Source organism: Protopterus annectens, chromosome 3.part1, assembly GCF_019279795.1.
Source record: "Protopterus annectens isolate FY-2018-M chromosome 3.part1, PAN1.0, whole genome shotgun sequence".
NCBI lineage: Eukaryota > Metazoa > Chordata > Ceratodontiformes > Protopteridae > Protopterus > Protopterus annectens.
The window spans coordinates 1,803,349,355-1,803,364,541 of NC_056732.1; the positions used below are offsets into that span (position 1 = coordinate 1,803,349,355).

The 15,187-nt window shown below is 37.9% G+C and overlaps 1 protein-coding gene across 1 annotated transcript in view; it reads right to left on the minus strand.

Moving 5' to 3' along the window:
* The window catches only part of LOC122797872, a 643,086-nt gene that overhangs the window by 235,850 nt on the left and 392,049 nt on the right, over positions 1 to 15,187 (minus strand). The window contains exon 4 of the mRNA XM_044066394.1: positions 5,556 to 5,681. Within this exon, the coding sequence (XP_043922329.1) occupies positions 5,556 to 5,681 (126 nt within the window). The remainder of the gene's footprint in view (positions 1 to 5,555; positions 5,682 to 15,187) is intronic.

Here is a 15,187-nt window from a genome sequence, read left to right on the forward strand (position 1 = left end):
TTGGATTAAAGTACTATAATAATGTTGTAGGTGAAAAACTGTTCAATGGGTGCATTTCATGTAAACTTTGAATGGAGCGGCTTGATGTGTAAGATCTGTATAGGCATGTGTTTCTGTTTCTGATGTCTGCACAGCCAAAGTACATAATTACTTGTGCATTCCTCGGACGAAGGACTGGGGTCATTCTTGGTGTTGCCAAACAAACTTGTGGTTATGTGTGTGAAAGGGTGAGTGTGCGAGTTGAGTGAGTGTGGTGTGTGAGTTGAGTGGGTGTGGGGAGTGAGTGGGTGTGGTGTGTGGGTGGGTGAGTGTGGGGGGAGTGGGTGAGGGTGAGTGAGTGAGTGTGGGTGAGGGTGAGTGAGTGTGTGTGAGGGTGAGTGAGTGAGGGTGAGAGTGAGTGAATGAGTGTGGGCGAGTTTGAGTGTGGGCGAGTGAGAGTGGGTGAGTGAGTGTGGGTGGGTGAGTGTGGGTGGGTGAGTGTGGTGAGTGTGGTGGGTGAGTGTGGTGAGTGTGGTGAGTGGGTGTGGGTGAGAGTGTGGGTGAGTATGGTGGGTGGTAAATGAGTGAGGGTAGTGAGTGAGTGTAGTGAGTGTGGGTGGGTGGGTGAGTGTGGGTGGGTGAGTGGGTGGTTGAGTGTGGGTGAGTGGTTGAATGTGGGTGAGTGAGTTGGTGTGGGTGAGTGTGGTGAGTGTGGGTTGGTGGGTGTGGTGGATGAGTGAGTGTGGGTGGGTGAGTGAGTGTGCTGGGTGGTGAGTGAGTGTGGGTGAGTGAGTGAGGTGTGGTGGGTGAGAGTGAGTGTGGTGAGTGAGTGTGGGTGGTGAGCGAGTGAGTGTGGGTGGGTGAGTGAGTAAGGGTGGTGAGTGAGTGTGGGTGGGTGAGTGTGGGTGAGTGTGGTGGGTGAGTGAGTAGTTGAGTGTGGGTGGGTGAGTTGAATGTGGGTTAGTGAGTTGAATGTGGGTGAGTGAGTGTGGTGGATGAGTGAGTGTGGGTGGGTGAGTGAGTGTGCTGGGTGGTGAGTGAGTGTGGGTGAGTGCGTGTGGGTGGGTGAGTGAGGTGTGGTGGGTGAGAGTGAGTGTGGTGAGTGAGTGTGGGTGGTGAGCGAGTGAGTGTGGGTGAGCGTGAGTGAGTGTGGTGAATGGTGAGTGTGGTGAGTGAGAGTGAGTGTGGTGGGTGAGTGTGGTGGGTGAGTGTGGTGGGTGGGTGGTGAGGGGTAAGTGTGAGTGAGTGTGGTAGGTGAGTGAGTGAGTTGAGTGTGTGAGTGTGGTGAAGTGAGTGGGTGAGTGTGGTGAGGTGAGTGGGTGAGTGTGGTGAGTGAGTGGGTGAGTGTGGGTGAGTGAATGGGTGAGTGTGGGTGAGTGAGTGAATGTGGGTGAATGAGTGAGTGTGGGTGAGTCTCATTTTTGGATGTAATTTCTAAATGTTGTAAACTTTGTTTTTGTATTGTCATATTGCTTTACATTGCCCTACCAATATGTGACAAAGTACAGGCAGAAGCACAGTAACAGCTGCAAAAATTAAGATAAATAAATTTGCAATAACCATGCATATACATTAATTGTATGTTTTTACATAAGAAGCAGAGGTCTGTCACAATTAATCGACAACACTACATCAGATTACAAGAAGTATGCAATACCGCAATTTTTTAAATTATGTCTTAAAAAAGCATGTTGGTGCTGTCATGCAAGTCTGTGAAATATTTCATGTTTATAGTGTGTCATTTGTTAGCTATTTAACCAAATGGGAAGGAAAAATAATGGGAGTTTGATGCTTTGCAAAACAGTGATTATTCCCAATGCTATGTAGCTTGGTTCTAAATTTGACAGCAGGAGTGCAACAAAAAAAGTGTCCCACTGTAAGGAGGGAAAGGCTGACAAGAAAACAGTACATTACTCTGGTCACCTGCTGTGAGCTGTCAATCACATGCAGATAATGGGTCAAATTACCCTTAGCTCTTTGACAGCTAGGGAAGGTAGGTGTGAAGTGGGAGGGGAGATGCCTTGAAGAACTAGATTTCAGCCTTCACAAAAGAAAGCAAGTTAGCATTTCTAAGAAGTAGGAGCAGTAAAATGCACTTTTCAGTTCTGTTCTGTAGCATTTGCACTGCTTGTGTTTGAAGTAGTCATTTAAAAAGGATAACATTTTAAGCAAAAGTAGGGGACTTTAAGACAGCAGTGAATGCCTGTTAAGTCAATGAAGTGACAGCAGCTCAAGGGAAAACGTGGCAGATATGATGCAATTTTTTGGAGACAAACAATGCATTCTGGGATACTTAGAGGCAGAGTAAACAGTCTGAATTATTTCAAAATGCCAGCCCCCATGTGGTCAGAGTCAGAAATTGTATATAAAAATATCTAAAAAGCTCTAAATAGTCCCAGAGTGCTGTTAAAATGTAGGAAACACCAAGCCATGATGAAATAAATATGTTTTTTGAGTCTGAGGGTGCATTGTCCTTTAAGAACAGCACTTTTGCATTTACTTATTCATTTATTTATTCATGTACACATTATTTAAGGTTTATGATTTATGTATAACAGTTTGGCACAATTACAAATGTTTATATATATAATACACACATATATATAGATATATATATATATATATATATATATATATATATATATATATATATAAAATGCATATATATATATTTTAGACAATTTCAATTTGTTATGGGACATGAGAAGTTAATTTCCTTGAGATGATGTCTGTAGTTTCATCCAAACAGAAAGTAGAGTGTACTATTTAAATTTCAGATTGATTTTATTCATTTGTCTGCTGAGGTTTACATTTGTTAAACGAAAGCGCTCACTTGTTTATTTTATTATTTTCACAAATAAATGATCAAGTTCTTTTATCTTGCAGCTTTTTTGTGTCTTCCTGCCTTTTGGTTTGGTGAGATATTGTCACTGTTCACTTGTTTTTCTTCAGTTGGTCTTTGTTTCTTCAGCAACTTACTAACATACTTCAGGTACTACCCCATGTCTAGATGGAATAGGGATAGATATGGGTTAATACAATTACTCCTCTTACTTACAGAATTCTTTAACATTTTAAGACTAAGTGATAATGGTTTCTTTTTAGAAAATTATGTTCTGATTGTTGTTTCACCTAGATGAGGGAAACCAAATGATCAAATATGTAGGTACTACATTACAGCATGACTGACAGTTGATGGTAAGGTATATTCCATGGTACATGTGGTGAGAATAAGGAAGATAATCACATAAATGACTCATAATAGTGAAGGATATTCTGCAAAGGCTAGAAGAAGTAAAACTTAGAACACTACCTGATATAATGTGTTGGGCACAACAGTTTAAGATTTCCATGGCCACACCAGTGCAGCTTCCTGTGGTAACAATTTGTTGAATGAAAAGGCATTTGAGAAGGTGCAGTGGCCTTAATGCCGGGGAAGTATTAAAGTATTCTGGATTTCCACAACAGTAAAAATAGGCTTAAGATTCTGCATCATAAAATTTCTTCATTATTAACAACAAATGGCTATTTAGTACATCAATCTGATCTGCAATGAGGATCCATCAAGGATCCCCATTGCTCACTGTTGTTTCTGTTAGCTATAGAACCACCCGATGAAATGGTACAAATGGAATTCTGAATTAAAGGAGTAGAACTAATACAGATTCATAGGTAATTATTAGTCTGTTGATCCATGTCATGCTTTAGAAGCATAACCTTGTATTCCCAGGAAGTTTTCAGCCCTTACCATTTAAGTACAAACAACCCAGAGCAAGGCAGAACATTTACATCTTACCCCTTATCCATAACAGATAAAGGTGCTAAAGTAGGATTATGCTTGACTAGAGTAACAGAACTATTTTGATTTATGTGGAGAGGAAGACAATCCCAAAGAAGCTACATTCTCTGTATTACATATCTATCTCTTCAACATTATTTATGTTTCAAAGAAGATTAACATCTCTTGAGTGGGTGTTTTTTATTATTATTGATTTTTCTTCTGAGAAAACATTGTGGTTCTTCAAGTTTTGTTAAGTATGGAAGGGACTTACTAAAGGGGGTATTACATTCAATGATCAGCCTAATAAGTGCTGAATATAGTATAATGATCATATCTCTGGACATAGACGCTCTACCCTTACTAATAAACTGCAGTGGTTCACACTTAAAGACTGGGTAGAACAAGTTCTGAGGAAAAGTCTTCCCCTGGATCCTCTTAACACTGGTTACAAAGAGACCAGTGAATTATGAGAAAAATGAAATATGAAAGAAACAAGAGAGTTGTTAGAGACTTTGGCCACTACGCTTCATATTATATTTAAATGTTGGAAAACAAAGAAAAACTTCAGAAATACTGAAGTATGAATTTGGGAAATGTGAAAACAAGTACTACAAGAAAGGTTATATATATTTTAGGTCATGAAACAATTGCTGTCTATTCTGGCACTCAGTGTGTATAAGAAAAGAAATGTGTACTATCTACGGAGCTGGACCACTACAGGAAACACACACACACACACACACACACACACACACACACACACACACACACACACACACACACACACACACACACAATTTCAGCATGAGGAAATGCAGGCACAAGGCTATGTCATAAACAAGGGAATAACTGATTGGGTTTCCGTCAATTGTAAGAAGTGAAACATAAGGAGATAAAAGATCTGCAATGAGTGGAATTCAAACCTCATCTTATGCTTGGGTGTATCAGTGCATTTTCAGATGAGATAAATAATAAAGAAAAGCATCCAATTATGCAGTTTTCTAATTACCTTTCTGCAGCAACACTGCTATGACACCATTCATCAGTATAGTTCTTTACTCTGGCACCTACCTAAATGGAGATAATCCGAACATTCAATGTCATGGACAACCTGGGGTAACACAATCTCTTATACAGGACATGCAATATGCATTTCTTTTTAATCCATCAATTTTTTGTGGTAATACATTTTGTGTATAAAAGCAGACAGCAATAAACAGGATTACATTCATTTAGTGCATTAAATAGGGTCGGTTGACGTACTTGCTGCTGTCAAAATCAGCATTAAACAAACAGGCATCATGTCTAACTGCAATTTGAAAGAAAGATGTAAACAGACTGCTAATCACAACCCATACTGTGTATTAACAAAGGTAGCATGTCTAACTGCAATTTGAAAAAAGATGTAAACAGACTGCCAATAAATCACCACCCATATTGTGTATTAACAAAGGTAGCATGTCTAACTGCAGTTTGATAAAAGATGTAAACAGATTGCTAATAAATCACCTCCCATACTGTGTATTAATAAAGGTAGCAAAGAAACTCATCAGAAGTGATATCATCTTGGATTTTGTACCATTTCTCACAAACTGCTGGACTAGTTTCAGAAACTACAAATATAATCGTTATAAGTTCACCAAGAATGGCTTGCATACATATTAATTCTATGCATAACATGTACCATAATAATGCAAAAAAGAGACATCCCATACTATGTTTTATTTTAATAAAGTAGCACTCAAAACAACACTATAAAAAATAAAAATAATAATCAAATAACGATAACTCTTACTTGTAATCCACTTTTGAATTTCTGATGAATCTCCTGTTTTGAAAATTTATTGCGAGCCTTTACACATAGAAGTGCAATAGCCTGCTGTGTCGCTGCTATTTTATTTTGAAGATCATTTATCTGCAACTGAAAATAAACCCAAAGTGAAAAAATATGACTGCCAAATACTTTCTGTTTGGGATGATAGTTCACAGTTCTTAAAAGAAGTTTGAATGAAATACTTTTGACTTCAAAAGTTCAAAATTACAAAACTTGTGTTCTGATATAAAAATGCCAACAAACATAGCCATTGCCTGTTTCTGAAAAATTATTGAGAGCATGTTATAATAGTTCAAGAAATGCATTAATTTGCAACTTTCAGATGAGTTTATACTCGCATTTTTCACTTGCATACTCTGCAACTGTGATCAAGTCTCAATTAGATCCCAGTTCACATATCCCTCTAATTAATACAGAGGTGTACTTAGCCAGTCTTAATGCGCATTCAGATGTTGGCATAATCATAAAATTAAATATTCACATTATTAGTACCCAATGCATAAATAAAACCTCATTTTTTTTTCTGAAATATACATTGCTTTCTAACAAATGAGGTATTGCTCCTGTTGAAGAACCTAAGAAACAACATGCAATTTTTGCTTTAAAATGAGCATAAAAGCATCTGATAGTGCAGAATGCTTTTCTGTTATAGCAGTAATCAAAAGACAGGAATTAAATATGGAAAGTAAGAAATTCTATTTTTCTCTGTTTATTAATGTTTGTTTCTATTAAGAACTGTTTATTAATAAATCATTAATTACATTAAAACATAAATGCATGTCATCACAGTTTATATAACTCACACCTAAAACTAAACAACCAAGTAACTATTTATATTATATAACTACCATATAAATAAATAACAATCAATTTTAAAATATATGAAATAAATGAATATTTAAATAGTAACTTAGCAGGCAAGTTCATCATTTGCAATAACTGATGACTTTGAATGAAAAGATTGGAGACAATTAGTAATGACAATCTTTGCTTTCTGAGTTCATATTCCTTACTAGATAATGTTCTTAACTTCTTCTTCTTCTTCTTTTGGCTGCTCCCATTAGGGGTTACCACAGCAGATCAACTGTTTCCATTTCTTCCTGTCCTCTGCGTCTTGCTCTGTCACACCAACCACCTGCATGTCCTCTCTCACCACATCCATAAACCTTATCTTAGGCCTTCCTCTTTTCCTGTTACCTGGCAGCTTCATCCTTAGCATCTTTTTCCCAATATACTCTGCATCCCTCTTCAGCACATGTCCAAACCAACGTAATCTTGCCTCTCTGGCTTTGTCTCCAAACCTTCCAACCTGGGCTGACCCTCTAATATACTTATTCCTAATCCTGTCCATCCTCGTCACACCCAGTGCAAATCTTAACATCTTCAACTCTGCCACGTCAAGCTCTGACTCCTGCCTTTTTGTCAGTGCCACTGTCTCCAACCCGTATAAAATAGCTGGTCTCACTATCCTCTTGTAGACCTTCCCTTTCACTCTTACTGGTAACTCGTCTGTCACAAATCACTCCTGATACTCTTCTCCACCCACTCCATCCTGCCTGTACTCTCTTCTTCACCTCTCTTCCACACTCAACATTACTCTGAACTATTGATCCCAAGTACTTAAACTCATTCACCTTCGCCACCTCTACTCCCTGCATCCTCACCATTCCTCTATCCTCCCTCTCATTCACACACATATATTCTGTCTTAGTCCTGCTGACCTTCAATCCTCTTCTCTCTAGAGCATATCTCCATCTCTCCAGGGTCTCCTCCACCTGTTCCCTACTCTCACTACAGATCACAATGTCATCTGCAAACATCATAGTCCACGGGGACTCCTGTCTGATCTCATCTGTCAACCTGTCCATCACCATTGCAAATAAGAAAGGGCTAACAAAATTATAAATTCTTCATATCGTAGAGAGACTGTCAATTTCCATTTTCTTGCAATGGTCTTTCTTGCAACATCCAAAACAGCCCACAAATGGTAGTAATGGTCTTTTTTCATGAAACTCGGTATCAGAGAATAAAAAGCATTATATCTCTTGAAACTAAGAATTTATTTGGCTATATTGTTTGTAAGAAATTATTAAATGTTTGCCAATAAGCTAATAAACAGGAACAATCATAAATAATATAATTCAAATGTGCTTTATCATTTTCATTACATCTCCATCAGACTTTATGTGTACATATTTTTACTAAAACTCTATTTAAATATCTTCATGTAAACACCTTCTATGAATTAATCAAATAGGTATTACATACTGATTTTAGCATTAATACTTTATCGAACTAAAAGAAATCCATGTAGTCCACTCAGAATAAACACCAAACAACTACATGAAAGCTACTAAGGAATGTTGAGGCACGGGGAGCGGCTCAGTTAAAAGTTAAAACATTTATTTAAAAAATTACAAGTTGAGCGCTTTCATCTAAAAAATATAGACTTCATCGGAACAAATACAATTAATCTATTAAGATTTAAATACTTTAACATCACCAATCACAATTCCTCATTCTCTGATTAAAATATTCATGAGATGATGTCACATCCCAATTCATGATGAAAAATTAAGCTCTGTTTTAATAAATCCTGGCTTCAATAACAGGTTTAATGGGGATATGATCATTAATACCTGGTGGAGTTGTGGCATTCAAAAGAATTTGCCATCTAACTTCCTTCTCTCCTAGTAATGCTTTAACATTACCCCCTCTAACTGGTTTGTTCAACACCTGTAATATGGCAAATTTAAAGGTGGAACATCTATCGCTCTCCCTAATATGCCTGTATAAGGCATTGTTTCCATCCTGTTTCCTAATGGCGTACAGATGGTCATAAATCATACATCTTAGATGCCTCCCAGTCTTTCCCACATAAAAACTGGGACACCCATCACATTTAGCAAGGTATATTACATTTTGCATCTGACAATTCCTCTTCTTGAATCTCAATACAGTGTGACCCTTGTTGTCTACTACCAGGGTATTGTCTTCGAAAATTGCATGGCATTGGTTGCAATGTCCACACTTGGTGGTACCACCTGTAGTGGACTGAATAATATGACTTTTGTTCTCAAATTTCCTTTTAAGGTTGCAACCTATCCTGGGAACAAATTTCTGTTCATCCCCCACTATTTGGAAAATCTCATTGTCGCATTTTAAAATGTTCCAATTGTTTCTAATAATCTTTTTGACATCCCCCGTCAAGCCATTGAAGGGTATTACGCATGCACTATTGTAACTAGTGGATGTCAGATCCTCAACTTGATTACTATTCTTAACCATTTCTGCCCCCAATAGTGGTTTATATTTATTCCCATACTCACTTCTGACATAACCAATGGCATCTTTGACTACATGTTTCGAATACTCTCTCTCCAAACATAGGGTACCAGTGTATTCCAGGTCTTGGACCATATCCTGATATTATGGGGTCATACAAGCAACTTGTATACATTGTCCCTTGACAAGGATTTTCTTTTCCCTACTTGGGTGACAACTGGAATACTCCAAGTAGGTATTACTAAAGGTATCCTTCCTGAAAATTCTAGACTTAAATCCACTGTTGGTCAGGGAGATATAAGTATCCAAGTAGGAAATACCTTCACTACTGGTATAAGTAAATTTCAAGTAGGGGCTGGACATGTGTAAGTAATTGACAAACTCAGTAATTCTGTCAGATGTTCCATCCCATAAAATGAAGACATCATCCAGGAATCTAACATAGCTTGCAATATTTTTAAAGCATTCTTTATTTAAAATAGTATTCTCCTCCCAATCCAAAAGGACAAGATTGGCATATATTGCGGCACTGGCTGCCTGTGTTTTGTCTATAATATTCGCCTTCAAAATGGATATAGTTGTGGTCTAACACTATACCCATAAATTCACTGATTAGGGTAATCTTATCCCAATCTAGCTTACTGTATTTCCTTATGCTCCTAACAAACCTTTCCATCTCTTCATCTCTGGGGATACAGGAAAATAGGTCAACAACATCTATAGTAACCAATGTTAAACCTTCCTTTCATAATGAGGGTTTAAACCGACAGAGAAAATCCCAAGAATCCTTGACAATGTGGTTCACTCTACCATATTTTGGCTTGAGCCAAGTATCCACTACCCTTCAAAAGGGAAAGGTTTTGGATTTGCTTCCTGATATAATCGGCCTGATAATGGGTGGGGATGTGACATCATCTCATGAATATTGTAATCAGAGAATGAGGAATTGTGATTGGTGATGTTAAAGTATTTAAATCTTAATTGATTAATTGTATTTGTTTGATTAAGTCTATATTTTTTAGATGAAAGTGCTTAACTTGTAATTTTCTAAATAAACATTTTAACTTTCAACTGAGCCACACCCCATGCCTCAACATTCCTTAGTATCTTTCACGTAGTTGTTTGGTGTTTATTCTGAGTGGACTATGTGGATTTCTTGTAGTTCTATAGTTGCCTTTTATTATGAATTCTTTGGATGAATTGCCATCAATTTTTTTGCCTGTGCAGAGGAATGAGATCCACAAGCTTCAGTCCGAGATGGCAATTCTGAAAGGGGAATTAACACGGCTCATTGAAGTATGTAGTCAATCTGCCAGACCCAGTGAGGGGACACAGGAATGGATGACGTCATCTGACATCCACTAGTTACAGTAGAGCATGTGTAATACTCTTCAATGGCTTCATGGGGGATGTCAAAAAGATTATTAGAAGCAATTGGAACATTTTAAAATGTGACAATGAGATTTTCCAAATAGTGGGGGATGAACTGAAATTTGTTCCCAGGATAGGTTGCAACCTTAAAAGGAAATTTGAGAACAAAAGTCATATTATTCAGTCCACTACGGGTGGTACCACCAAGTCTGGACATTGCAACCAATGCCATGCAATTTTCGAAGACAATACCCTGGCAGTAGACAACAAGGATCACACTGTACTGAGATTCAAGAAGGGGAATTGTCAGACGCAAAATGTGATATACCTTGCTAAGTGTAATAGGTGTCCCAGTTTTCATGTGGGAAAGACTGGGAGGCATCTAAGATGTAGGATTTATGATAATCTGTATGCCATTAGGAAAGAGGATGGAAACAATGCCTTATACAGGCATATTAGGGATAGTGATATATGTTCCACCTTTAAATCTGCCATATTAGAGGTGGTGAACAAACCAATTAAAGGGGGTAATGTTAAAGCATTACTACGAGAGAAGGAAGTTAGATGTCATATTCTTTTGAATGCCACAACTCCACCAGAGTATTAATGATCATATCTCCATTAAACCTGTTATTGAAGCCAGGATTTATTAAAACAGAGCTTAATTATTATTATTTTTTCAACATGAATGGGGATGTGACATCATCTCATGAATATTGTAATCAGAGAATGAGGAATTGTGATTGGTGATGTTAAAATATTTAAATCTTAATTGATTAATTGTATTTGTTCTGATGAAGTCTATATGTTTAGTTGAAAGCACTTAACTTGTAATTTTTTAAATAAACGTTTTAACTTTCAAATGAGCCACACCCCGTGCCTCAGCATTCCTTAGTATATTTCACGTAGTTGTTTGGTGTTTATTAATAATTTATTATTATAGGATAAAACATTAACTCCATCCAATAATAAATATTTCTGTAAACTGTCATTTATGTCTTCTTTTTGATGTATTAAAATCTTATAAAGATCAGAAAGAATGGAAGAGTTTGATTTATTTTTGTAAACAATTTAATATAGATAAACTATTAGATTAGGAATATTATTATAACTTGGTTGCAACTGCCTCCTAAAATTATCTAAAGCATAAGATCTTATGTCTTAAGTCTAAAGCTATTTATTTCGAACTCAGCAGAATTCAGAATGAATATCTGTTGCAGAATTCAGCAGACTACTGTCAAAACAATCACACCTTCCAATAACACCTTTTGCTTCCCATCTTCTTAAGTTATTTCTATTTATTAAGCAAGGTGTAACACTGATCCACATGAACCATTTTAGACTCAGCTGAGAAGCACTCTTCATAGGTTCATAGGTGTTTACTAGGTTAATGACCACAAGGGCCTTTTTAAGCTTAGCCATGCATCCCAAATCTCTGAGAAGTTCTGATATAAGTAAGTGTAAGCAGGGGCCTGAGAGATGAACCATTTACAGGTTGCCTGTGTCCATTAGAGACATAGGTGCCAAACCAGGGATGAATTTCTGGTTTTCCACCCAAATGTCCAAGCTGCACTTGAATTGGGTTAGGGAGGAACTCTGCTTCACATGGATGGGAAGCCTGTTCCATAAACAGGGTAGTCTCTGGGATACATACCTATCTCTCCAGCAGGTCTTATTTGTATCACAGGCAAGATGTAAGTCTTTATCTTTTGAACAAGTAATTCTGGTGCTATTTGTTTTGCAGATATGCAGGAGGCCCATCAGAGTGAGCTCTGAGAATGCCCTGTGTGCCAGGCATAGATATCTCCCCTAAAAAGTCTGCAGGAGACAGAATACATGGATAGGGTCTTGAAGCAGTCTGCACAGGACATTTTACTTACCCCCCTGTATTTGTTTAGTGAGGAACCTCTCTGGATGGTCCAATTGTTAGATATGCCTGGTTAGGTACATACTAAAGGGGGCACTGTACTCAATGATATGCCGGATGAATGCTGAATACAGTGGAACAATGACTTCCTTGGATTAGATGCCATACCTTTGTTTATAAGTTGCACAATATAGAATGATTTCCTCACCACTGTAGACATGTGATGTTCAAAGGCTACATTACTATCTATGTGTGTCCCTAAGTCCCTGACTACTGGATCAACTCTAAGGGGTGAGTTGTCAATATGATAGTCACCAGGGATGGATGACTTCACAAAGGACACTATTATGCATTTATTGGCATTTAGTTTTAGTCCATGGCTCTGATTCCAGTTGTTTGTCTGTGTCAGCCCCTCCTGGAGAACATTTGTGTCAGTGTGAGATTCAATGACAGCTCTTAATTTGCAATCATCTGCAAATTTATTCAGCCAGAGACCACTGACATTGGCCTTGACTTCTGAAAAGTAAATGCCAAAATGGAGTGGTCCAAGGACTGATCCTTGAGGAACTCTACATGTGACCGGCCTCTTTGTAGAGGCGTACTTCCCAATTCTAACTTCAAAGGTCTTGTCTGTGAGCTAGCTGGCTAGCCACCAGTTGACATATAGGTTTGCACCTATTCTCTTGAGTTTGTCAACAATGCCCGAGTGGGGTATTATGTCAAATGCCTTGGCCAGGTCAAGGTAGGCAGTGTGAACAATTTTTAGTTAAATGGCTCACCCACAGTCACACAGTAGATAAATGAAATCAAACCATGTACTCAAGAAAGCAGCTTGTTAACAGCACTCAGTCTTATTCCTCTGGACTAGCTGCCAAATTAGTCCTTTTCAAAGATCTTCAAGAGACCATCCTGCAGAAAGTTAAACATTATAAATACTATCCTTACCAGTCAGCATTCAACCTGTTCAGTTTTCCCTGCCTATATATGCAGGGTAACATGCTTACTTGTCCCCTTCATCTGGGCCAAGAGCCCTCTTCATTCTTTGTTCTATTATAAATGGTCAAGTGATCTATAAAAACAACGATGAAAGCTATTTCAAATATAAAGAGACAAACAAACAAAGAGACAAAAAGGCAAACGAACAAAGAGACAGATAAACAGAGACAAACTCTGGTATCAACATATAACCAGCAAATCAAAACTTATCCTAGACAACTACTGCCACCTAAGAAATGTCTGCAAAAAGCAAATCAGAGTTGATAAAAAAATGTACTATACAAAAATTCAGTCCAAGCATCAAAACAACTCACAAAAATTCTGGGCTTCCATCAATCAGCTTATCCATCCAGGCCACATCCATACCCAATCCCTGAATATCAAAAACACGAAAGAAAGCATAGCATCACACTTTAATGCATTTTTTATAAATTCGATCCTCTCACTCATAAAAAACAAAAAGTAGCCTGCAACAAATCACCCTCCCTACTCTCACCAATTCACCTACCTGACTCTCTCTTAAACTCGTCCAGACAAGTACAATAAATAAATTGCTAAGCCATCTGAAACCCACGACCCTTGCTGCTGACAAGCTGCTAAACAACTACCTCAAATTAGCAGTCGATGTCATCTGTTACCCAGTTTCAATACTGATCAATAGATCTATCACCAAACAGTATGTACCTAAAATTTGGAAAATGTCCTATGTAATCCCACTCTACAAAGGAGGCTCCTCACTAGAACTATCTAACTATAGGCCAGTATCTATACTATCCCCTCTTTCTTAAATCTTAGAAAAGTACATCCACTCTCAACTGATGTAGCACCTACTAATAAGCTCCTTTCCCACGCACAACACGGATTTCGACCAAGCCATTGTACCACCACAGCACTCCTCAAATTTACAAGTACTGTCAACCAACTAAAAAACAATGGCCAAATAGCTGCCTGAACCAACTAAGAAACAATGGCCAAATGGTTCCCTCAATATTTCTCGACATGTCAAAGGCATTTGACACAGTTTCCCATGAACAACTCCTACATGAGCTTGCATCACTTGATATATCTAAGAACACTGACATTTGGTTCCAAAATTACCTATCTGACCACTATCAATCAGTCAAATGGCAAGAAGATCTCTCCTCCCCACTTCCCATTACAGTAGGTGTTCCACAAGACTCAATTCTTGGGCCTCAGCTTTTCACAGTTCTGCTCAATAACCTACACAATGCTACTAACCTTCCATCCATCATACAATATGCAGATAACTCCACTGTCATCTGCTCCGTACATTCCCTAAAACAACTACAAGATGATACTCAAAAATCTTTTACTGCCATTGAGTCTTTCTTAGAAAAATACCAGCTCATCCTTCATCCCAACAAAACCAAATTAATGCTGTTCCCTAACCAATGTCACAAAACAGACTCCCCCCATCATGACTTTACAATCACCTCATCCAATCACATGCTTGTCAAACCCACCTCAGAAACCAAGCTACGAGGTATCATTCTAGATGATAAGTTAAAATTTCACAAATACATGTCTCATGCCATCAAAAAGGCCCACACTAAATTAGGTTCACTTTACAGAACAAAATCTTTCTTAAACTCTTCCAGGCAAGCTATTGCCAGGGCCCACCTACTATCCACTTTACTCTATGCCTCTCCTATATTTACTAACCTCAAAAAATCAGACTTAAGCAAACTTGAATCCTGCTGTCATAAGACAGCCAGATTTGCTGATAACCTGCCCCACAGAACCCATCATTATCTTGGTCTGAAACAACTCAAATGGCTAAAGCTGCCCAACCTACTAATCCTAAGCCATCTTACTATAGCCCATTCCATAGTTTACCTACCTGACAAATGTCCATCCCTACATTATCTAGTACAAATCCACCTAATAGCATTACTCTACAATCCTCAAAAATTACTACTTAGTTACAAAATCCAACAACAGTTTTGGAGACTCACTATATTTTAACTATGTAACTAAATCATCCCTAGATATACTAAACACAGCAAACCTAACACACTTCAAAAAACTGCTAAAGTCCCACCTAAATCACCAC